General features: G+C 40.9%; 2 protein-coding genes across 2 annotated transcripts in view; both read right to left on the bottom strand.

The window, feature by feature from the left end:
• LOC124451968 overlaps positions 1 to 22,760 on the bottom strand; it is a 25,568-nt gene extending 2,808 nt beyond the window's left edge. The window contains exons 1-4 of the mRNA XM_047002564.1: positions 22,541 to 22,760; positions 21,327 to 21,417; positions 19,992 to 20,073; positions 1 to 434 (exon numbers count right to left, since the gene is read on the bottom strand). The exon at positions 1 to 434 is cut by the window's left edge and continues 2,808 nt beyond it. Of these exons, the coding sequence (XP_046858520.1) occupies positions 1 to 426 (426 nt within the window). The 5' untranslated portion in view covers positions 427 to 434; positions 19,992 to 20,073; positions 21,327 to 21,417; positions 22,541 to 22,760. The remainder of the gene's footprint in view (positions 435 to 19,991; positions 20,074 to 21,326; positions 21,418 to 22,540) is intronic.
• On the bottom strand, positions 9,420 to 13,623 carry LOC124451356 (uncharacterized protein K02A2.6-like). The gene has a single exon (XM_047001966.1). The coding sequence runs from the start codon at positions 13,613 to 13,615 to the stop codon at positions 9,572 to 9,574; it is 4,044 nt and encodes a 1,347-aa protein (XP_046857922.1). The 5' UTR covers positions 13,616 to 13,623; the 3' UTR covers positions 9,420 to 9,571.
• Positions 22,761 to 22,981: the final 221 nt, after the last annotated feature.

The raw sequence follows: 22,981 nt of genomic DNA, 5'->3' as shown, positions 1-22,981 counted from the left end.
ATCTACACTAGTTGTGGTTATGTGACCATACACTTTGTTCCGATAAAACTTTATTCTTGCAATGTTTGCTGAGGTTGAAGAATGTTTAGTGGAAGGAAGATTATTCCATCCACAAGGTGGCGCTGTTAGACCACATATGTTACGCAATAAGACAGTCAATAAAGAAATATCAAAGTTTTCAATGTCTGGTGAGCCAGTTGACGGGTAAAGAAGGCTCCACTGCTGTTTGCTGATGACTTTGAATTTTAGTGATGTCAATTTATTCTTTGTAGAAGGATCATTAAGTTTATCTTTTAAGTTTGATGACTGAAGGTTTATAATGCTTTGCAATGTTGTTTTTAAGGCTTGTGTTCCTTTATTGACCAAAAGTTTACTTAAACGAGATCTGTTTTCCTCTAACTTTAGTTTTTGAGGTGGTGAAGCCATTTTTCAAGCTAGAAATGATGAACGAGTTTGTGCAAAAAGCCTCAATTTGCAATGTACAAAATGAGCACAACTATATCCATTTTCCTCAATCTTTACTTTATTAGGTGGCAAAACCATTTTTTATTCTAGAAATTATGAATGAGTTTGTGAAAAAAGGTATAATTTAAAATGTAAAAAATGTTCACAAAAGTTAGAAGGTTGAATTAAAAATAGTACTACAAGTCATTTATAAAGACTTGTGTGCTTCATTTCATTCTTTCGATTAAAATTGTGTTCCCTGCCTAGTGACATGACCCAGTAATTGACCTTACATCAAGGCATAAGTACAGTAGACTTGATTCAATGAAAAAAAAATCAAAACGATAATATTTTTCGCCTACTCGGGGCGAGAGGCAGCAAATACTTGCGATATAAACGTCTCGTTAATAAATAATATATCTTATTTGTCTAACAATCGTGTGGTGAAATGATACGTCATTTTTTTAACAGGACATATTAAACTGGTTTGCTGTGTTGTATGAATATTTGCTTATTAACATTTTGATAGGACTATATAGCTGATGATTCTGTTCCAATTTAATTTTTGACCGAAGCGCTTGTGACCGTGGGCTCGTATTTGCTTGTGATTATAGGGTACGGTTTGGGTCAGCGTCCAAGGTGTCCGCTAAATTGCAGTAGCCCCCCATAGGACCATATTTTAACTCTAATCATATATTTTAATTCCTTGTCATTTTTGACAGTCTGTTAAATCCAAATTGTCATCATTACTAATTGAAATAAAAATAAAGAAAACTATCTCCTATCTGCTTTACATTTTCCTCACCAAAACATAGAACACATGGTGAGAGATAAACAACGCAACATATGAATAAAATACCGAACAAAATACAAGTACGGACTGCACAGAGTATCAAGTTCCTTGTATTTTTTGTCCAAACGAGATATATTTGACGTCTGTAATCACCAGTAAAGCGTATAAATGAATGATATTTTCAGCTGCAAGGTTTTGACTACAGTCACTAAAAAAAGTGCAGATTATACGCTCTAAAGCATAGGTAATTGAAGAACAACATAAGTATTGACTTTACTTAAAACAAATCTATTCGTCATCGTTTGCATATGCGACTATCACCAATGACACAGCCGAGGATATCACGACGAAAAAATACTGCCTGCCTCACTGCCTCACTCAGACACTTTTTTAGTACGGCATAGTGGTTAGTCGCGCATGCACAGCGGCTACCCACAAAAACTAACTAGTGACAAATTATATTGTTGTTATAATACAGTATAACTTCACGTCTACAACTGCTCCCCTCCCTAAAAAAATAGTGTTGCTCCCCAAAATTTTACAACCTAGCCACATAATCCCAAGTGGTCGTCCAAAATGCCATGTCCATGAAACAGTCATACAAGGCCTCGAGCGTTCAATATAGTCATCTTGCCTCTGACACTTCTAGGCATAAATGACGATCATAATTTATAAGTTTGCTCTCGGGTGTTTTGGAGTAGGTGTCAAGCAAGGCCTCCAAATCACCGAACTTCTGCCATGACCCCGGGACTGCAGGAGCATCCTGTTTGATCTCCTGCAACTTCTGCCTTGCCAGGCGAAACTGGGGATGGCCGAAGTCGACTACGGCGTTAGCAACCACCTCAAAGGGATACCTGCTGAGAAACTGTAGGTTTACGTTGTTCACAAGCACGCGATAGTCAGCCACGATGGCAACACGCATATCCTGATCCGCCTGAGGCTCCCTGAGATTTGCTTCAAACCCTTGAGGGTTTTCCGTAAATAATTGTACCAGCTGCGCACGCGAAGTGAAATAGTTGCTTTTAAGAAATGCCTCGGGGATGTTCTGGACCCCAGAAAGCGGCCAAAGACGAGCAGCAGCAAGCGATTGAACTCTCCCACTTTCCGAGTCTGGAGAGAAGGCGCGGTTGTAGTGACTGCCGAGAGTTGGTTTTTCAAACGGACATCAGCGACGCTGTCGTGAACTTGGCCTGTATCTTCAGAATAGTTCAGCAACCTGGATTTGACCGCGCTCAGGACCGACTCTTCATTGAGAAGCTTAGAGTGGTCCTCGAACAAGGCATAGAGCTCTTTTACGCTTGGGTATTTTTTTAGCTCCAGCAATCTCAACTTAGCAAGGGGATGGTTTGGTATATACTGCAATACTTTACGCAAGAAGGAGATAAAAACCCGGTGGCGATTTGGTGCTCCAGTGCCCTTTGCTCGGGCTCCATCGGGGAGATAACCCAAGACCTCCATAAAGGACTTAGTGCATTTGATAATGTGCTCGGGTTGGTTCTCGATAAACTGAAGGACGTCCAGCCGCCGTGCTTTTGGGATGAGAAAAGCCGAGCGATAACCATCCGCCACTCGCTCAAGCCGTTGTAGGAGACCATCGACCATCCAGACTCGAATATGTTCCATTTTCTTCAAACATACTTCTAAAAATCTGGTGATATCCCGCCTGAACTTCTTCCTCTAATTCTTGGTTAAATTTTTTCACAATTAAAAAAGATGCAAAGCTGTTAGCAAGCTTAAAAAACTTTCTGGTAATGACGGAGAAAGCAAAGCTTTCACTGAAAGTCCACTGCAATAGATTTTTCGTCGCAATAATAGGCGAATCGCTGATTGGTGCAGTCCATAGCGAGGATCGGGAGCTTGCAGCGGGTCAAGAGTTTCTCGTACAGTTTGAAGATGAGAGCCGGTTTATTGCCCGTGCCGCCGAAGAGCGTATTAAGAAACCACTTCACGTTCGAATTATCCGGGAATCGGAAGAGATAGAGAAAGTTTGTGTTAAACTTCATGTTCTTTATGTTGTCGAAGCTCTGGGAGAGGAAGAAGACGTTCAATTTCAGATGATGGCTGTACATCGTAAAGAACTTATAGAGGCATTCCCTCTGCGTTCCGCATTTGAGATTCATGACGCGGATGTCGTCGATGATGACGTAGGACTCGGATTCTATACTTGTATCGTCGGTCGATTCAGGCATGACGAAATAATATTTCAAGACCGTGTCAGGTTGGATATATTGATCAGCGGAGGTGTTCGAAATGACGTACAGCCTTTTCGGACAAACGTGAGCAAGGAGCCGTTTCATGAAGAAGCTCTTGCCCATATTGCTCTGGCCCAAGAGCAAAACATTTTGCCCCTTATTTTTTGAGTGAAGGCAGAAGCTCGTCAAACCATTCTTTTTTGTGAAATTCAAGCCTGGGGATAGCGGGGTGTTTGCCGACACCAGTGCTAGTATCGCACGCGATAACACTTGGAAGAACAGGAGGCGCGGGCGCCTGTGATGGCGTCTGGAACTAACAGCCGAAAATCCATTTTGGAAAGATATGCACTGCTCTAAATGTTGAACGACTGGCCGATGTGGGTGCTTGTGGGGGTTGAGGACGCTGCCCGCAAGGCCTGGGAGATGCTATTGTTGATTGGCTGATGGAAACGTGAAGCCGACGCGGGCGCCGAAGCAAGGACATTGGGTGCCAAAACTTTGGCTGACGATTTCAACCTAGAAATGGCCCTCAATTTTGCGCGCTCGCTGCTCTCTGACCATGCTCTTTGCAGCATCCAGGAGCATGCTCTTGAGTTCATCCAAACCGCTATTTTTCGCTCACTCCGTGGTCTTCCGTCGTATCCCTGCTGTTCTTCTAGGCGCTGCGCGCTTCGACGCCCCCGTCTTCTGTCTTGTTGTCGACCTTGGCGCTGCGCGTGTTCTTTGAACTGTTCTCGTCGTCTTGCGAGTCTTTCCAGCATCCATCTTTTTGCACCGCCCGTCTTCTGCTCGCGGGATGGCACATATTCCACGTGGTAGTTGTCGGAGGGGTGAGACATGTTGCTGTTAAGAATACCAGCGCCGAAGATACTGTCAACGACGTTGTCCCCCAGCGAGCTGAGCGCACCGAGGGCGAAGGGGATAGCGGCATTCTTCGCGTAAGGGGCCATCCTGGTGACGGCTCCCAACAGCCTCCCGCTGTGCTCAGTATAAGGAATGGATTACCCGCTCTCGAAAGTTGACATCGAACGCCTGGTGAAGGCCGAGCGAGCCCAAAGACGGTTCGTTGGGGTCTGTAGATACGACAGTCTACCACATCTTTACAATGGGCAGTTTTGCATCAGCAACACGGACAACATCTACCCTCTCCATGATCCGGTCGACGGGGGGACCACTTGCTAACTGTTTGTTGTACTGGAACGCATGTGCTTGTCTTCGCTTGCTTTGGACATGCGCTCGCTGGAATAGAGGAAGCATATGCAGAGCTCCAGGTGCGCAAATATTTTCTGGAGGCCTTTCCCGAGCGGGTCATGTTTACGAGTACGTATACAGTGCAGAGTCGAGGAACGGCTGTCTGCGGGCGCCATGCGGTCCTGTCGCCATGCTGTCTTTGCGCCCACGACACGTAGTGTCAAAGCCCGACAAAGCATGGTCGCGTTACTACGGACGGAAGCGTCGATGAACGCCTCGCAGAGGTATACTACAGTCCTGCGGAGTACTGGCTTGGCCTTACTGCTATCCTAAAGCTGGTTAAAGAGGTTGGCGTCGGCGAGGATGTGGCTCATGAATGGCTAATAAAAAAGGCCATCTGGTAGATCTACTTGCCCGCACCAACGCGAAGTGCTATCCCCCCCCCCTTAGTTTAACATCAGCACCCCGAATGAGGTCCACCAGGCCGATCTGTTGTTTCTGCCTCACGATCGAGTCGGAAGACGCACATTCAAATACGCATTGACGGTCGTCGACGTAGCAAGTCGGTATAAGGAGGCCCAGGCAATCACTGACAAGACAGCAACCCAGGTTGGGAAGGCGTTAGAGTCTATTTATGCCCGTCGGCCTCTTTGATCGCCTAAAGTTTTACAAGTCGACCCTTGTTTGGAGTTCCGTGGGGTTGTGCAAAAAGCGTGTGATAAAAATGGTGTCACGATTCGACAGGGTAAGGCAGGGGTTCATAGAGATCAGGGGATTGTAGAAAGATTTAATCGAACTTTGGCGGAGCGATTGCTTGGGTATCAGTATTATCGCGAGCTGGCTGAGCCCAGAACTAGGAAAAAAGAATGGGTATCAAGATTACCTGAGGTGGTTAAAGCGCTCAATAATGAAACTACTCGTTTGACAGGCCAAAAGCCCTCCCTTGCGATTCGGAAGAAGAGCGTTAAGGCCAAAAACGCTGCACCAGCGCTTCGTCCAGTTGGTTTCAAAGAGCGACGCTTGCCATCGGATGTTATGGTGCGGTATTTTTATGCGCCTGGCGACCTCGAAGGTGGCGAACGGCGTAGGGCGACCGATTCTATCTGGAGTGTGACCTCCCACCAGGCCCAGCGGACTGTAGTTGAAGGCGGGAAGCCTGTGTTGTATTATTTGAGCAATTGGCCCAAGCGCACGTTTGTGCACGAGAAAATCCAAGTGGTGCCCTTTGGTACCGAAACACCGCTGCCTTAGTTGATGAGGTCCTATCACTTTTTTAACACCTTTGGCTTTCATTATAGAGTACATCTTGGTCCTGAGTCCCACAAACTCAGTGATAGGCGCCCCGGCGCACTCGTCCTTCATTTTTCCCCAGCACCTTCTTGTTGGCTGTGCTGAACAGCGGATGGTCTTTAGGATAGTTGCTGGTGTCGTATTGACCGGCGTTGCACCTCATGTCGGCGTATACATCGTAAGTTTGAATCTCCAGCACAAGGCTGTCTGTGTCGGTGTAGAGGAGCTCTGCTGACAACCGGTACTGCACCTTGAGATAGTTGTAGTACTAGTCGTACATCAGATGCTTCGAGAGGTCGAGAACGCTCATGCCCACGAAGACAGGCCGGTTGAGCAGCAGACTTTTTTTATTCATGTGAACGGCTGCGAGGTCTACCGCATCGCCAAAGATGAGATGCCGATTGAATGTCGGCTTGGCAATAAGCTTGCGGAGTATCTCGGTCTCGCTTGGCCGGAGCAGCTTCACATCGACACGCTTTCGGAGGTTCTCCATCGTCTTGCCGAAGACGCTGTCGATCAGCAGCTTGTAGAGGTTGACTTCAAAGTCACTCTTTGCCTTCTTCCGGAGTTCGGTGTTTTTCTGGATGTAGTGCTCCATCCATGGGTTTTGATGGAAGCGGAGCGCCCTGTGGATCTTTTTCAGGCGCATGCCAACCTGCAGATAGAGCTGCAAATTCCGATAGTGCAGGACGTATCGGGTCTTGTCGCGCGGATTGGGGACGAGCTTTTTGACCTCGTGAGACGCACCCCCATACACATCTTTAAGGATATTTTGATGGTAATCCGAAATCCACGTGTCGTCAACCTTCAGGCGTTCTGGCGTCAACGGATATGCATTGTGCTAGTCATGCAGCTCTTCTGGGTACTCCAGATCGACTTTGAGAATGTAGCCCTTCTCTGCATTCACAGACTGGTCCAGGGCCGCCTTCGCATCTTCTTGGTCGATCCACTCGAACGCGCCTGTCGGTAGTGACTGCGACATTAGGGAGTTTTAGCAGAGCCTACGAGTACGATTTACGTCATTTTAGCGCGAAAACATTGTTGCGACAACAAAAACACGTAGCCGTCATCAATTTGAGTAGGATGTTTTGTAAAAAATTCGTAGTTACGACTACGATGTCTTTTTTAAGCAAAGAAAGTAGGTATATTTTTCTTTTCTGTAAGAAATTAGTTTACAGTACTATTTTCGAGCATCCAGGCTTTAATTTCGAACCCTTTTTTAGGGCAGATGTACATTAAAAAAAAAATATGACCTGCAAAACTTTCATGTATTTCGTACGCAAAATGAAAGGTAAACAAAAAAGAAAACAGTACAAACATATCGTACATAAATCTTAAAATAGTGAAGACTTAGCCCCTATTAGCCCCCTATTAGGGAGCTTTAGCAAGAGTACGATACGACATCGAGTCATTGAGTTCTATAATAACTGGAGAGGAAACGTCAACCAAAAGAGATTATTAGCGCGCGGCCGCGTGGTCAAAAACATGGCGGATTTTGGTTGTCAAAGTCAGCGGAAAGACGCGGGCTCATAAAATGAAATTTTTTTCGCCCACCCGGATTTGACAACCACAATAGCGATTATATAAAATATCAATGCCAAGCACAAAAACTTTTAGAAATTTTATCTTTAAAACATGCTGCAAACTTGTTTGGTAGACGGATGCTGAAGTAATGCCAGAAAAGGAAACATTTCATGATACCGGTAAGCAACGTAAGATTGTTTACCATTTAAAGTGTTCAGTGTTTTGTTTTAAGTCAATACTTGAAGTGTGATGGTATATATTTTGTGAATGTTTTTACTCCTAAGTTATAAAGTTATAATTTAAGTTATGTTTATCCATTCTTATTTGTTCTTTACTTAATCGCTTGCTAGACGAGGCAAAGCAACCAGTTCTTATCGAGATATGCATATCTTAAAACTCCTTGTTTTAACTGAGTTGAAATGGAGGATTTTTTCATGATATTTTTCCTGAAAATATGAAGCAAATATTAAGGACAGAGCTGTATTGAAATCAAATGCAGTGCAAGATTAATTAATGAGCTCTTTGGTACATGTCGTACAATAAAAAATACCTGTATTAAACAGCTAGCCTGGACAATTTGACAGATTATGGACAATCATGATGATGGTGTGTAAAGGTTTGCTTTATGCTAACAGTTTTATAAATGCCATCTGGTGTTTCTGTAAATGAATTGTTTGTTACACAGTGTAGTAAACAGGTTAGTACATCAAAATCAAGATAAAAACTACTTTGTTCAATAATGTGCCAAATTTTGCTCCTACCTTGAAATATTTGCTCAAGAAAAGCTTATAATGACATGCATGAAACATTAAATACAGTACTGCATCATCTGACAAAGTCCATATGTTTTTCAATTCCAGGTGATTAAAAATTCACAATAAGATGCATTGGTTGCAATGAAGTTGAATGTGTAAGAAGCAAAAATTGATGGCAAAGAACTTTTTATGTCTTTTGAAGAATTACGATATCATTTAAAAGAATAAGAGTAGCAATCTAGTAAAAGAGCCACATCTGCCTTCAACATGAGACTTCCAATTATGTATAGTTACTTTGTACAAAATACTATTTTAGATAAACTTGATTTTTAAGTCATTTACTGATATTTTTACCAAAAGACAAAAAGAAAAATTCAAAGGCATAATGTAAAATTCAAAAATTTGTCAAGTTGTTTGAACCTAGAAAAAATTAGTATAGGTAACTGTAATTTGTAAGGACACAAGAGAAAAGTAGTGCAAGAAGGTTAGCATTTTTGAGAATTAATAAGTTCTTGACATACATTACACAAGGCCATAATATTATAAATAATGTCTGTATAATAACAATTATACAACATGCTAAATATCTTCACCTACATTATAATTATTTAAACAGGTTTGCCTTCATGCAGCAATAAGAAAAGTGTTATGTCAGAGAAACCAATGCACTTTAATTTAAGAAATCGTATTTTCAATGGGAAATTAATGTAGTTCTGTTCAGTAGTAGATCCATGGTTGTCAATAACAATCCAGTTTCTAATATCTTGGCTCAAAACAGAACCAGCAACATGATTATAGAATTTCTGAATTTCGTTCTTTTGCTTTCCTAGTTCAAGATATTTTCTTTATAAGTTCTCAGTAGATTTATCAGAATATCATAATACCTTATAAGACACCCAGAATCAATCCTACAAAAAAAAAACTCAAAAAAAATACATACCTACTTATAATATATTTCCAGTCGACTTAAGTCGTAGTGGTAAGCTAACTTTTTCTGACTCCTTTTTGGACATTTTAACTAAGATTTACCCATCTATTTAAGAAAGACAGTTGCACCAAGCTGTTAACAAACAGTCAAAAACACAAGTATTGCGCATGGGATTATGCATTAAAGCTTAACGATACATTGACAGTGTAAAGAATGCCGTTTGATATTTTATAACATAGCTTTACTTGACAAAATATACGTTATTTTACAGTAGATTTACCTCATTTAAATGTGTGTGTCTGTTGTGATATCAACTTGAACTTTTTAATGAATTCATTTACATACCACGAGGTAATTTACATATCACGTGATTCTATAAGAATTTGCATACGAATGTAAACAATCTAACATGAGTATATCATAACATTCCCCTTTCTCTGAAATGTCAAAGTAGCTACATATTAATAAGTCTCTGTGGGGGTTTGCTAATTCTTCCTGATCTGGTTATGACAATATTATCTTGTGGTACTGCGCGACAAGGGGATGAAGTTGTCCTTGCTGGATCGTCTGGCAGCGGTTCAGTTTCTGAGTAAGTTGTAAGGTCTTCTGTATCTGTGTTGGTGAAGTCTTCATCTGTGGTGTTGATATGCCTTCTGTTGCGGCGATAGGTGGCTCCATTGCTGGCTTTGACTTCATATGATCTTGGTTCTACTAGTTTCTGTGTAACAATAGCAGGATCCCAGAGTTTGGTGGTTGGATTCTGTATCCGTACACTCTGGCCAATAGCCAGATCTGGTCGATCGCGGGCTCTTTTATCGTATCGCTGGACATGGCGTTGTCTGTGTTGAGAAATGTCTTGTTGGGCGGTCTGGTGAAAGGAACTCTTGAACGAAAGTCCATCGTCGAGTTTACGTTGGAACATAAGTTCCGCTGGTGAAGGTACTGTAGAGGAAATTGGTGTGTTTCGTACAGCCAAAAGAGCTAATGCTGGGTCTTGATGCGTTTCTTTGCATTTTTGTAAGGTATTCTTCACAGTAGCGACGAAGCGTTCAACTTTCCCGTTAGCTTGATGGTAGTGGGGACTACTGGTTGAGTGTTCGAATCCATATTCCTTGGTGAACTTCTCGAAGTCTTGTGATGTATACTGAGGGCCATTGTCACTCACTAATTTTCGGGGTATGCCAAATTCAGCGAAAATGGCCTTAAGTTTGCTGATGATATCTGAAGATCTGGTTGATGATAGTTTCCTCACAACAAAGTATGAGGAATAGTAGTCGACAAGTAACAGGTAGTTAGCATTGTTCCAGTGATACAAGTCTGATGACACGACTTCCCAAGGTTTCAGTGCTTCTTGTTGAATTATCGTTTCTTTAGGATTTGAAGTTTGGTGTTGCTGGCAGGAAGCACATCTTTTTACCATGTCCTTGATGTCTTTGTCAATGCCATACCAGTAGACAGCTTGTCTAGCACGAAGTCGACATTTCTCGATTCCTTGATGTCCTGTGTGTATCCGGTGAAGTATCTCGGCTTGGCATGTCTTTGGGATGATTACACGATCGCCTTTCATGAGAATACCATCATGTACAGCTATCTCGTCACGGAAATTCCAGAACTGGTGAAGGTCGATGGGGCAGTTTTGGCGATGCTCAGGCCATCCTACCATGACTTGGTGTGTAAGTTTCTGAAGTAACGGATCAAGATGTGTTGCAATCTTGATTTTTTCGAGCCGGCTCGTAGTCATGTGTGCAAGAGATCCGATGCTGACGTCTAGTTGAGGTATCTCTGGTCCAGGAATTGGTGATCTTGAAAGCATGTCGGGAACTGGCAATTGTTTTCCAGGAACATATTTGACAGTGTAGTCATATGGTTGGATCTTGAGTAGCATTCGCTTAATCCGGGGACTTGCAGTTGAGACTGGTTTCTTGGTAATTGATTCCAAGGGTTTGTGATCTGATTCCACTAATACGTGGCGTCCATACGTGTAGTGATGAAATCTTGTCAAAGCGAAGACTATGGCGAGCATCTCTCGCTCGATATTGGTATAGTTCTGTTCTGTGTTCGTTAGGGTCTTGCTGGCAACTGTTACTGGCTTGTTGTCTTGATAGAGTATGGCTCCGAGTCCTTCCGTTGATGCGTCACACTGGATTGTCACAGGCCTTGTCGGGTCGAAATAAGCTAGGACTCCAACATTTGCGATGTTGTCTTTGATTCGCTCGAAAGCTTCCTGATGTTCAGGTCCCCACTGGAAATCAACATCTTTTCGAGTGAGTTTGTTGAGTGGTGCGCAGAGATCAGATAGATCTGGGGTGAATGGAGCGAGGTATTTGGCTGATGACAGGAATGATAGCAACTGGCTCACATTCTGAGGTTGCTTCATATCTTTGATGGCAGATACCTTGGATGGGTCGGGTTTGATTCCTTCGCTGGTCAAGATGTGTCCGTAGAAGCCAATGCTGCTCTGCTTGATGTGGCATTTGTCATAATTGAGAGACAGGTTACGTTCTTTGGTTCTCTCCATCACTCGCAAAAGATTTTCGTCATGTGTTTTGTCGTCTTTGCCGTAAACTACGATGTCGTCGGCGATGCAGATGATTCCTGGCAATCCGTCGTATGTTTTGTCAATCTTTCTCTGGAAGATATCCTGTGCAGATACCAAACCAAATGGGAGGCGTTTGAAACAATAGCGACCCATGGGAGTGTTGAAGGTTGTCAAGAGCTTTGATTCTTCGTCAAGGACCACGTTCCAATACCCAGATCTGGCGTCAAGTTTACTGAAGACTTTGGCATTACTGAGTTGGGGTAGCACGTCTTCAAGTTTCTGGATGTAGTGGTGCTCACGTTTGATCGCATCGTTGAGTCGCTTAGGGTCCAGGCAGATCCTCACATCGCCGTTTGGCTTTGGCACTACCACGATGCTGCTAACCCAGTCTGTGGGTCCGTCGACTTTCTCTATGACACCGATGTCTTGTATGCGTCGAAGTTCCTTGCGGAGTGGTTCACGCTGACTTTCTGGCACAGATCTTGGGGCGTCCTTACACGGGATAGCATCATCTCGTATGGGTATCTTGTATTTTCCTGGAAGTGTTCCAATCTCCTTAAAGCATTCAGGATAATGCTTAAGAAGGGAGTCTTTGGAAATCTGGATGGGCTTTTGTTGGGTCTTAATGTGGCATATGCCTGTTTGGCTATTACACAAGGTGCAGTCTGTGTTACAGCTCTCTTTGATCAATCTTAACTGGCGTAGAGAAGGTAGGCCAAGTAAAGGGGTATCGTCAGTTTCTGTCACAAGGAACTGGACTTGCGCGGTTTCTCGGCCATGGCGTATGGTTGTGGTGAAATACCCAATGTGTTGTAGTTCTGAACCACCGTATGTCTTAACTTTGACTTGGGCAGGCATAATCTTTGTTTCTGGCTTAAGCTTTCCGGAATTATCAAAATCGTTAGGGAATAGCTCACGGTAGATTTTCTTTGAAATCACACTGGTAGGCGCTCCGGTGTCCACCTTGCAGCGGAGATTGTACGGTCCTCTCTCTCCGTGAATTCTGACAGTAGAGAACAGTTCCTCTCCCTTTAAGGCGCAGTACTCTAAGGAGTCAAAGGTGAAGTCAATTGTGGCGTTGTAGTCATCACATGACGTTCCGGCGTATTCTAAGGAATTGACATGTGTTTTGGCTGATGATTCGCGTCTAGGGTTCTGCTGGCTCCTATCCATCTGGCGATATTGCTTTGTGATGCAAACTCTTTCCCAATGTCCCCGTTTTCCGCAGAAGTTGCAATTGTCATTCCGGGCTGGACATATATCGTCACGATTGTGAGCGCGACCACAGTTGAGACATCCATTTTGTCTGACGTTTGGGCGATACGGTGACTTTTGGGACTGAGTTGTCTGGCTACGTTGATGATATTGACGGTTTTGGTTTCTAGGAGTAGATTTTACAGCGCTTATTGTTTTAGTTTCTTGGAGGGCGGTCACGTGTTTCTGTGATGCTTCTTCGGCGCGAGCTATTTTCATGGCGTCGTGGAGCTTCAAAGAGCTATCCTTGGTGAGTAATTTCTTGCAAACCTCGTTTGAATTAACTCCAAATATAAGTGTGTCGATTAGTTGTTCTTCTTTGTCTTTGTACTCACAATCATCAGCGAGTATTCTGGCTCTTGTCATGAAGTTGTCGATTGTCTCATCTGGCGCTTGTTTTGATTCACGGAGCTGAGCTCGGACCACGCGAAAATTTGTCTTCGGTCGCACGTATTGTTGGAGTTTCGACCAGTAGCTGTCAAGCTCCTTTTCTTCGTCGGCTGTGAGGTCCAATCCATCGATTATGTCTTGTCCTTCGTCACCAAGAAAGAGTTTGAGGTAGTTTACTTTTACGGCTTCGGTTTGATCATTTAACGGTCCAGCGAACACGATTTCGCAATTCCTCTTGAACTTTCTGAAGGTTTCTGGAAGATTTCTGGCTGTCCAATCCATTGACGGAAACGGTATACCACGTAGATTATCCATTGATGTGTTTAAACCTTGTTTCTAGCGATATTTGATTGAGAAAATGGCTTAAAAATCCACAACTTCTGACAACATGTTGTGATATCAACTTGAACTTTTTAATGAATTCATTTACATACCACGAGGTAATTTACATATCACGTGATTCTATAAGAATTTGCATACGAATGTAAACAATCTAACATGAGTATATCATAACAGTGTCTATTTCACAAAAACCTGAAGCATTATTTTCAATATTTTATGCTTACGGTATCGTGGTTGTTTTCGCTGGTTGTCATTGACATAAGCAGTAACAGAGTTCCGGATTCGGGAGGGAGCGAATGTTAAAAATTTTTCTCAAAGTGGAAGTTTTGACCATTGAGTTCTATAATAACTGGAGCGGCTAACTTTACTGGGGCGAGGACGCCAAAAAAATGGCGGCCAAAGGACGTATTTCCGCTGAAACGATCGCTTTGCAGAAAAATAATATTCTCGACCTCCCCCTGGTGTCTATAGTAAATTATAAAGAATTTTTCAAAAACAAACACGATATCACAGAACATGGATATCGTTAGTTCCATATTCTGTGACGATTCTTTTTTGGCATTGCTCTTATAATGCCAACACTTCAATCGTTCAATTGTTGGATGTCGTAGTTTCCACAAAAAGGAACATATCGCTTCTCACAGGTGAGGTAGTTGTTTGTTTTGTTAGTCCGTCAACGATTGAAAAGCAATTATACATGCACTTGAAAAGCCATAAAATACATATTAAAGATCGTATTTTTTAAGACTGACTTGAACGCCAAATATACTGATGTTTTCCTGTTTTTGTTTATAAAATTCTGCATACTTTTCTGCCATTTGTTAATGCATGAAATCGTAAATTTACCCATTTATTTGCAAAATAGTTTCCCTAAAGCAAAAAAGACCCTGCACACATTTTGCTCTGTGAGTAAGTATCAAAAAGAAATGATCAGCCCCAACGGTACCCATGATTTGGAGCAGAGCTTGTTATGTTCTATTTGCTGACAACATGCAGGGACGATCAAGGAGTAAAGATGACTGGAAGATGTTATTGACCAGGCAGAGTCTTAAAAAATGATAATGCTGTAAAGATAATTGATTTATTGTCTGCCCTATCCAGAGTTATTTAATTTGATCGTGGTCAAATTCTATGGATGGAGACAATGGATTCACTAAGGATGCCTTGAATGCTTTGAAGTTAAAGTTCATGATCCAAAGAAAGATGGCAAGAAGGTTGTGTGTGTCTGGATGCTTAATGAAATGTCAATTCACAAACATGTAAAATGGAAGGCCATAAAGTTTGTGTCTATGTAAATATTTGTACTGAGATTGATGATGACTCGATGCAGATGTGAAGCTTCAAACTGTATAGCCATTGGGTTTTATGTAACTTAATGTTTAAATCATGTCATATCTTTATCAAAATATATTAGTTGAGTGTTGTTTGAATGTTACTAATATCTAATGCACTACACTGAAGCATTAAAGATTCAGTGATGAAACCTTTAAAGTTACTGTACTGTATATTTCTTATATATTTCTTATATTTCTTTAAGAAAAATTTGAGCTTATTTACCTATTAGAGTACAGAGATTTATCATATGCATTATTGCTGCTTTTTTAAAGAAACGTTTTTCACTTTTCAAAGCTTTTCTACAAATTTTTGCTTCTTATTTCTTATCATGAGATTGAAGATATAGAGGTAATATAATACAATAATATTCTAATTTCTAAAAAGTTTTTAAGCTTCTAGCATAAAAGCACACTATAGGTATGTAATTCATTTGGTTTTATTGCCTTGCTATGACATATCTACTTGCACTTCATCATTCTTGTATGAACAAAACACCAGATGTGGATACTCAGAGAACAAAATGCACTACCAACTGCTTATGAAATTTATTATTGAGATGAAAACTGTGTTAATCGAATAATTATAGTGCACTTTTATTGCAAATATAGGAAAAACAAAACAAAGTGAAAAAGAAAGGTAGAATTATTAAAACTACAAATGAATTATAAACACCATTGGAAGCATAAGTGTTTTGATAATTATTTGCATTTTGCCCAATTCATATATCAATACAACAAAATCAAAATGTGCTATAACTTTACAAGTATTTGATGCACTTGCACTTCAGAACATCACAAAAAGGTTACTTAAAGTAATTTCTATACAATATTGTTTGTTTTCATTTACCAAACCTATGCAGACTTGAGTCTTTTTGAAATTTCATATGAAACTCAATTACAGAAAATCCGTAAATATCCAGAGATTTAATATGTACTTTTTTAAAGAAACAAGTAAAAATCCTACAATTGTGGCGAAAAAAGCCATTGCCCATTGCATGAAAAGAAGCAAAATAGCAATGATAACAAATAAGCTGACTTCTCTCTTGTGAACCGTGGAGATGAACTATGATATACTTTTTTGTATAGACTAAAGAGTTTAATCGATCAAACAAGTTTGACGCTGGTAAGAAAACGACGCACATCTGCATTCATACATGTGTAGCCGACATATAGGTCTTTCGTCGATAGTTATAAATGCATCCTCGTAGGAGCAGATAACTGACAACCACAGTTGACTCGCTGTTATGAATTTAAGGTTTTTACCTTGATTTTCATCAAAAAATTGCTTGCCGAATCCCAAATACACACATACATTTTCCTCACTCTTTCCTCAGGAGGGAGTGAGAAATTATAGAATTTTCGGAAAAGCGGTCGATTTCGGTAAATCTCAGCGGCAAAGGACGAAATCCGCCATTTTTTTGGCGTCATAAGATATCTAAGGCCGCGCTTGAGATAGCCGCTCTAGTTATTATAGAACTCAATGGTTTTGACAACCAAAATCCGCCGTTACCGCCATGTTTTTGACCACGAGGCCCAGGCCCCTTTGCCCCTCCAGGTCTTATAAAGCTCAATGCATCGAGTACGAAGTTTGACCGTGTAAGGGAATGGCACTAGGAAGTTTGTTGTCGTTGTCGCTTCGTCAAAATTTAGTTTTAGTATAAACAACAGAACGAGCCTTTTTATTGTGAAAAACACCGGCGTTTGCGAAGCAGCTACGGCTCCATTTGTCAATAATGATATCAACTAATCGGTAATACTGATTTTGCGAAAGCATAGGACTCTTTAGAGTGAAAAATCTTTACTATTTTAAATTTTATGTTCGATATATTTAAACTGTTTTATTGTTTGTTTAACGTTCACTTTGCGTACGAAATACATGAAAGTTTTCAAGGTCATATTTTGCTTTTAAATGCACATATGCACTCAAAAAAGGTTCTACAGTAAGGCCTGTATGCTCGAAAATAGTACTGTAAACTAATATCTTTCACAATAAAAAAATATACCTACTTTCTTTGCTTAAAAAGACATCGTAGTCGCGAGTACGAATTTTTTACAAAACATCGTACTCAGATTGATGACGGCTACGTGTTTTTGTTGTCGCTACAATGTTATTCGTAGTCGTAGTCGTACTCGTAGTCTTTGCTAAAGCTCTCTATTGCCCAGCAGTACAGGTTATTGGCGTCGTAGTACAGGATCCAGTTTTTTAGCTTCCGTGGATCGTAGTCTAGCACCTTAGGGTTGTTGGCCTTGGCGAAGCTCCTCCTGGTCATACTGATATGCGTCTCAATGAAGAGAGCGTTCCAGCTTAGACCTGGGCTCGTATAATAGTGGGCCGGGTCTAGCTTGTATTGCTCGAGGCACAGTTTTCGGAAGTTCTCGAAGACGTCGGCGAGGAGAACATCAGTCCGAAGGTAGAGGTCGTGGTAGTCGCCGAGGGTTGTGCAGCCGAAGGAGTCCCAGACCTTTCTTCCGTGGGCGTAGTGGTCATCGGTAATTGCCTTTAACGTAGAGTTTGCTGCAGAAAGCCTCCTTCTGCGGGAGGGAGCCCTCATCAAATCTGGACCAGCCGTCCATATACTCATAGGGGTAGATCCCCTTGCGGAGCAGGAGGGTACGCCTCTTGGGGTTTGGCTAGAAGTCTGCTGTGATGCGCATGTCTTGCGGGTCGCTGGCTTCCACCAGTTTATCCAGACGTAAAAGCATAAACTGGACGCTGTGGATAAATCGAAGCTGGCCGATACTGAACGAGATGTATTTCTTGGCATTGTTGGGGATGCAGGTGACATTCCCTTCAGTGTCTGCGATAGTCTGCATGATGAGATGGCTGTCGTAGCCTCGCAGGTTGTGAAAGACAACCGGTATGGTTGTCGTCTTCGGACTGAGCCGCAACTTGAGGTTGCACTCATTGTGGGCCGCACCTCGGTACTTGCCAGCAATGTGTCAGTGGTCTCGCACAGAATCGTCTTCAAGGGGCTTAGTGCAAACGTAGCAGGTTGTGGCTTTCTTGTGGCTCCCCCAGTCCTTTCCTGTCATGGCATAGGGTCGGAGTTAGCCAACACCGCCTTGATCTTACGCTCTTCTTTTTGGAGCGCATCCAGGAAATGCTTGGCCGCGTCAGGCCCTCGGTAGAGCTGCGGCGGCTGCGTTTCCCCGTCGGAACGAACGACTATGTACGAGTAGCCGCGTGCCTCGTGCCTGGAGGTTTACTGGATGCCGCCCTTTTCAGGGTTAAGCGCGGGGCCCTCAATTTTGCAGACCAGACTCTAGAAGTCGTCGTAGATGATGAAGGGCGCTTTGAGCTGCTTGTGGTAGTTCTCAAAGCGGATTTTGTCATTTGTTCCGGGGGTTGGCATTCTGTGATGGCAACCAGGGCCTGGTTGATGCCTCGACATTCAGGCTTATGCTCTTCCAACAAATCCTGTCTGGTGAAGCCGTAAAGACAATGATCACAGAAGTGCAGCCGGTGCCTATTCTTCGATTCAAGGTTGAGAAAGCGGTTGAAGTCCTTGATCCAAGTGTAGTGGTATTTTTCGGAATTTTTCGAATCCGAGACGAGGAAGAGATTCACAGTTATGCGGGCTCTCTCCACTTTTCTCAGACGGCAAGGAACGACGCCGCCTTCCCAACCGTACACGTTGATAGCAAGGACGTTCTGACGCTTCACTCGTTCGACCTGAGAGAGCGGTGTGGGTGCGCTCACCCCCGTAATGTCAAGATGCATCAATTTCATCATCGGTAGACTTGACGGAGCTGCGCTTGCGCGGTTTGGGGATAGGCCTGCGCTTGTGCGGTTTTGGGATAGGCCTATGCTTGCGTGGTTTGGGGATAGGCCTATGCTTGCGCGGTTTGGGGATAGGCATGCGCGTGCGCGGCTTATGGATAGGCAGAGTGACATTTCTTGGCGTGGGTGTTGGGTCAGCGGGCGGTTGAAGAGCCTTAAGAGAGGCGTTCAGCGCGTGTCCGCTGATACAATTTGGTCATATAGTTGCAGAAGTTTATTAACAGTATCCATCTCGAGTGTCGCAAATCTCGTTGGTATGCATTAGGGGAGACATTTTTCTAAATCAAAATTAATTCTAAATGTCGAAATCAATTATAAATGTTGAAATTAATTCGGCGAGTACGCTAGCAAACCTTTTTCTTGCTTCTTTCTGTTTATAAACAAACATATGCTGCACCCTATTCGCACCGCAGGTATGAAATACGCAGTATTTACCCATGCAGCTACGTCCACATGTGGTGGGTTTCCGGGTAATAACCACGCACACCTGTTCTTGCTCTGCCTCATGACTTTCGAATGTTTGGATATACAATATGTGAGAATTTATGTCTAAATAAATAATAGACCCCCGACGGCCGGCTGCACAGGCGCTGGGGGTGGGCCGACCGTCTTTGGCTCCTGCAGTTGTCCCGAGTTTGGTCTTTGCGTTATCCGGTGCGATTTTTCTGCCGACCTATGTGCTTACTGTGTGCTTAGTATGTATGTGAACCACGTACGCGAACTAGAGCTGGGGCGCTTAGATTTGTGTATACTCCTTCTCAAACTGTGAAGTACGCCAGAACCGGTGCGATTTTTTGTCGGGAACCATGTATACATTTACTTCGCACTGTGTAAATGAACTAGGGCTGGGGCGCTCAGATTTATGTTTTCAGCCTACCAGGGGGCGAAGTGTGCCTGAACCGGTAGTCTCGATACTACTTAATGTGACATGGCATCTGTGAATGTCAAGCGCATCACTGACTCAGAATTATTTATTATCAAACCTTTTCTTCGTGTAAGAGCCGCAAATTTTATAGTGGATAATTTGAAACAAAAAATGAAACCTACTTTCCAGTCGTGGTATTAAATATAGCTTTAAAAGCCACTTATAGAATCAATCAAACGATTTTCGTTTGAAATGGAAACAAACATTGATTTGTTTATAGTCATACTTCATACTACGCAATGCTTTGGTATCAAATTTGTTAAGTTAGAAATGTAAATACAAAACCTTGGTTAACTTACGTAAAATTACCTTTGTTTTAGAAATAAGACTTCATATATGACGATCGTGTGGACAAAATTATGCCTGCTTTAGTTCTTTACATGTTACGTACCTAACAAAAGATGAGAAATTTAATATAAGATAGCGACTACATACATATCAGTTAAAAAATGGTGATCATAATTCATACATTATTGTAATATCAACTTTTTATCCGTTAGAGTTTTGTTACATAAACACATTTAAAAACCAAACCAAGATGAAGAGTGAGTCACGATCTCCTTAAACAAACAGTTTTATTCTGTAACTAAGTATACATCACTGACTAAAAACAATTGTTATAAAATAAAAGTACATAAACAAGAATATCATGAAGAGTACATATTTAACATTGAGATTATTCAAATTCGAAATGAGTACTGTTAAACGTTATAAAGTTTCACAAGTTTTAACTCAGGAATAGAGAATCACCTATCTAAGACAGGATTTGAATGCCAATGATTAAGACACGATTTGCGAAACGTGAATGGTTTTTTCCCCCTTCAACAATAAAAAATTCCAAACATGTATATTCTTGCATAAGTCAGTTCTTATCATAAAAAACCTTTGTTATTAAATAAACCATTGCAAATTATGAATACATGTCAAACATCAACTGCACGCAATTATAATTACTTATGATTAATAAAGACACTGTAGATACAACAGTAAAGGATGGAATGAAAGTAAACCTTAAAACTGTTAAACAAACATGTAAAATTTCACAAAAATAGGTTCGGATGCGTCTTTCTCAGTGTAAATACATTCTTCCTGTGGTCAACATTTGCTTATTCTACAAATGTTCTTACTTTTAAAATGAATAGTTTGCTCAATACAATTAATAAAATTTTGTTAGGCACACAGCGATTAGTAAAATGTGGCGCCGGTAAAAAAAGGGAGGTGCTGCATGATTGGACATGCTATTCTTTCTACATAAATTTTCACAGATTCCCATTTTTTCCGTAGACAAGTATAGTATTTCACCTCTCCCATGCCTTTGAAAGTGTTTTGCTTTCCTTTGCCATGCAGCTATTGCCAATAGTTAGAAAGTTGGTATATAAATTTAGATATGATTTCTCATGCATGTTTAGTCATACTTTATCGAGATGCCGCTTTAGCTAATTTGTTATGTCGGTAATGTAGTTCTAAAATATCGCTTAATTTTTCTAAAATTACTTCCGTTTTAGAAGTAAGAAGACCGTGTGAACAAAATTATGCTTGCTTTAGTTCTTTACATGTCACATACTTAACAAACGGATGAGAGATTTAATATAAACAACGCAACCACATACAAATCAGTTGAAAAATGGTGATGAAAGTTCATACCTTATTGTAACATCAAGCTTTCATCCTTGTGAGTTTTGTCACATAAACACTTTTGAATAGCAAAGGAAGATGAAGAGTGAGTCAGGATGTCCTTCAACCAACAGTATTATAAAACATTAATGACATCTATGTAGAACATTCTACTTATATAACTAAGTATACATCATTAACTAAAAACAATTGTTATAGAAATAAAAATACATAAATAAGAACCTCATGCAGAGTACATAATAACAATGAGATTACTCAAATTCCAAAAGACTGCTGCTAAATCTTATAAAATTTCACAAGTTTTAACTCAGGAATATAGAATGGCCTATCTAAGACAGGATTTGAATGCCAATGATTAAGACACAATTGTCTTTCTAAACGGTGAATGGATTTTTTCCCTTCATTAATAAAAAATTCCCTAAATGTATATTCTTGAATAAGTCAGTTCATATTATAAAAAACCTTTGTTATTAAATAAACCACTGTAAATTATAAATACATGGCAAACATCTACTGCACGCAATTATAATTACTTATGATCAATAAAGACACTGTAGATACAACAGTAAAGGTTGCAATGAAAGTAAACCTTAAAACTGTTAAACAAACATGTAACATTTCACAAAAATAGATTCGGTTGCGTTCTTTCTCACTGTAAATACATTCTTCCTGTGCTCAACATTTGCTTATTTTACAAATGTTCTTACTTTTCAAATGAATAATTTGCTCAATACAATTAACCACATTTTGTTAGACACACAGCGATTAGTAAAATGTGGCGCCGGTAAAAAAAGGGAGGTGATGCATGATTGGACATGCTATCCTTTCTACATAAATTTTCACAGATTCCCATTTTTTCCGTAGACAAGTATATTGTTTCTCCTCTCCCATGCCTTTGAGAACGTTTTGCTTTCCTTTGCCATGCAGCTATTGTCAAAAGTTAGAAAGTTGGTATATCAATTTAGATATGATTTCTCATACATGTTTAGTCATACTGTTTCGAGATGCCGCTTTAGCTAATTTGTTATGTTTGTAGTGTAATTCTAAAATATCGCTTAATTTTTCTTAAATTACTTCTGTTTTAGAAGTAAGACGACTGTGTGAACAAAATTGTGCTTGCTTTAGTTCTTTACATGTCACATACCCAACAAACGTATGAGAGATTTAATATAAACAACGCGAACACATACATATCAGTTAAAAATGGTGATCATAGCTCATACCTTATTGTTACATCAATCTTTTGTCCTTGTGAGTTTTGTTACATAAACACATTTAAATAACGAAGGAAGATGAAGAGTGAGTCAGGATCTCCTTCCACAAGCAGTATTATAAACATTAATAGCATATATGTAGAACATTTTAGTTATTTAACTAAGTATACATCACTGACTAAAAACAATTGTTATAGAAATAAAAATACATAAATAAGAACTTCATGCAGAGTACATAATAACATTGAGATTAGTCAAATTCCAAAGGACTACTGCTAAATCTTATAAAGTTTCACAAGTTTTAACTCAGGGGTAGAGAATCACCTAATTAAGACAAGATTTGAATGCCAATGATTAAGACACGATTTTCGAAACTGTTAATGGATTTTTTCGCCTTGCTTAATCAAAAATTCCATACATGTATATTCTTGCATAAGTCAGTTCTTATTA

The sequence above is a fragment of the Xenia sp. Carnegie-2017 genome, unplaced genomic scaffold (assembly GCF_021976095.1).
Source record: "Xenia sp. Carnegie-2017 unplaced genomic scaffold, XeniaSp_v1 HiC_scaffold_24, whole genome shotgun sequence".
NCBI classification, from domain to species: domain Eukaryota; kingdom Metazoa; phylum Cnidaria; class Anthozoa; order Malacalcyonacea; family Xeniidae; genus Xenia; species Xenia sp. Carnegie-2017.
This window is presented reverse-complemented; position numbering and strand designations above follow the sequence as displayed.

Excerpts from the sequence above, each read along its gene's own strand:
- LOC124451356 (XM_047001966.1), bottom strand. The coding sequence starts at position 13,615 with ATGGATAATCTACGTGGTATACCGTTTCCGTCAATGGATTGGACAGCC.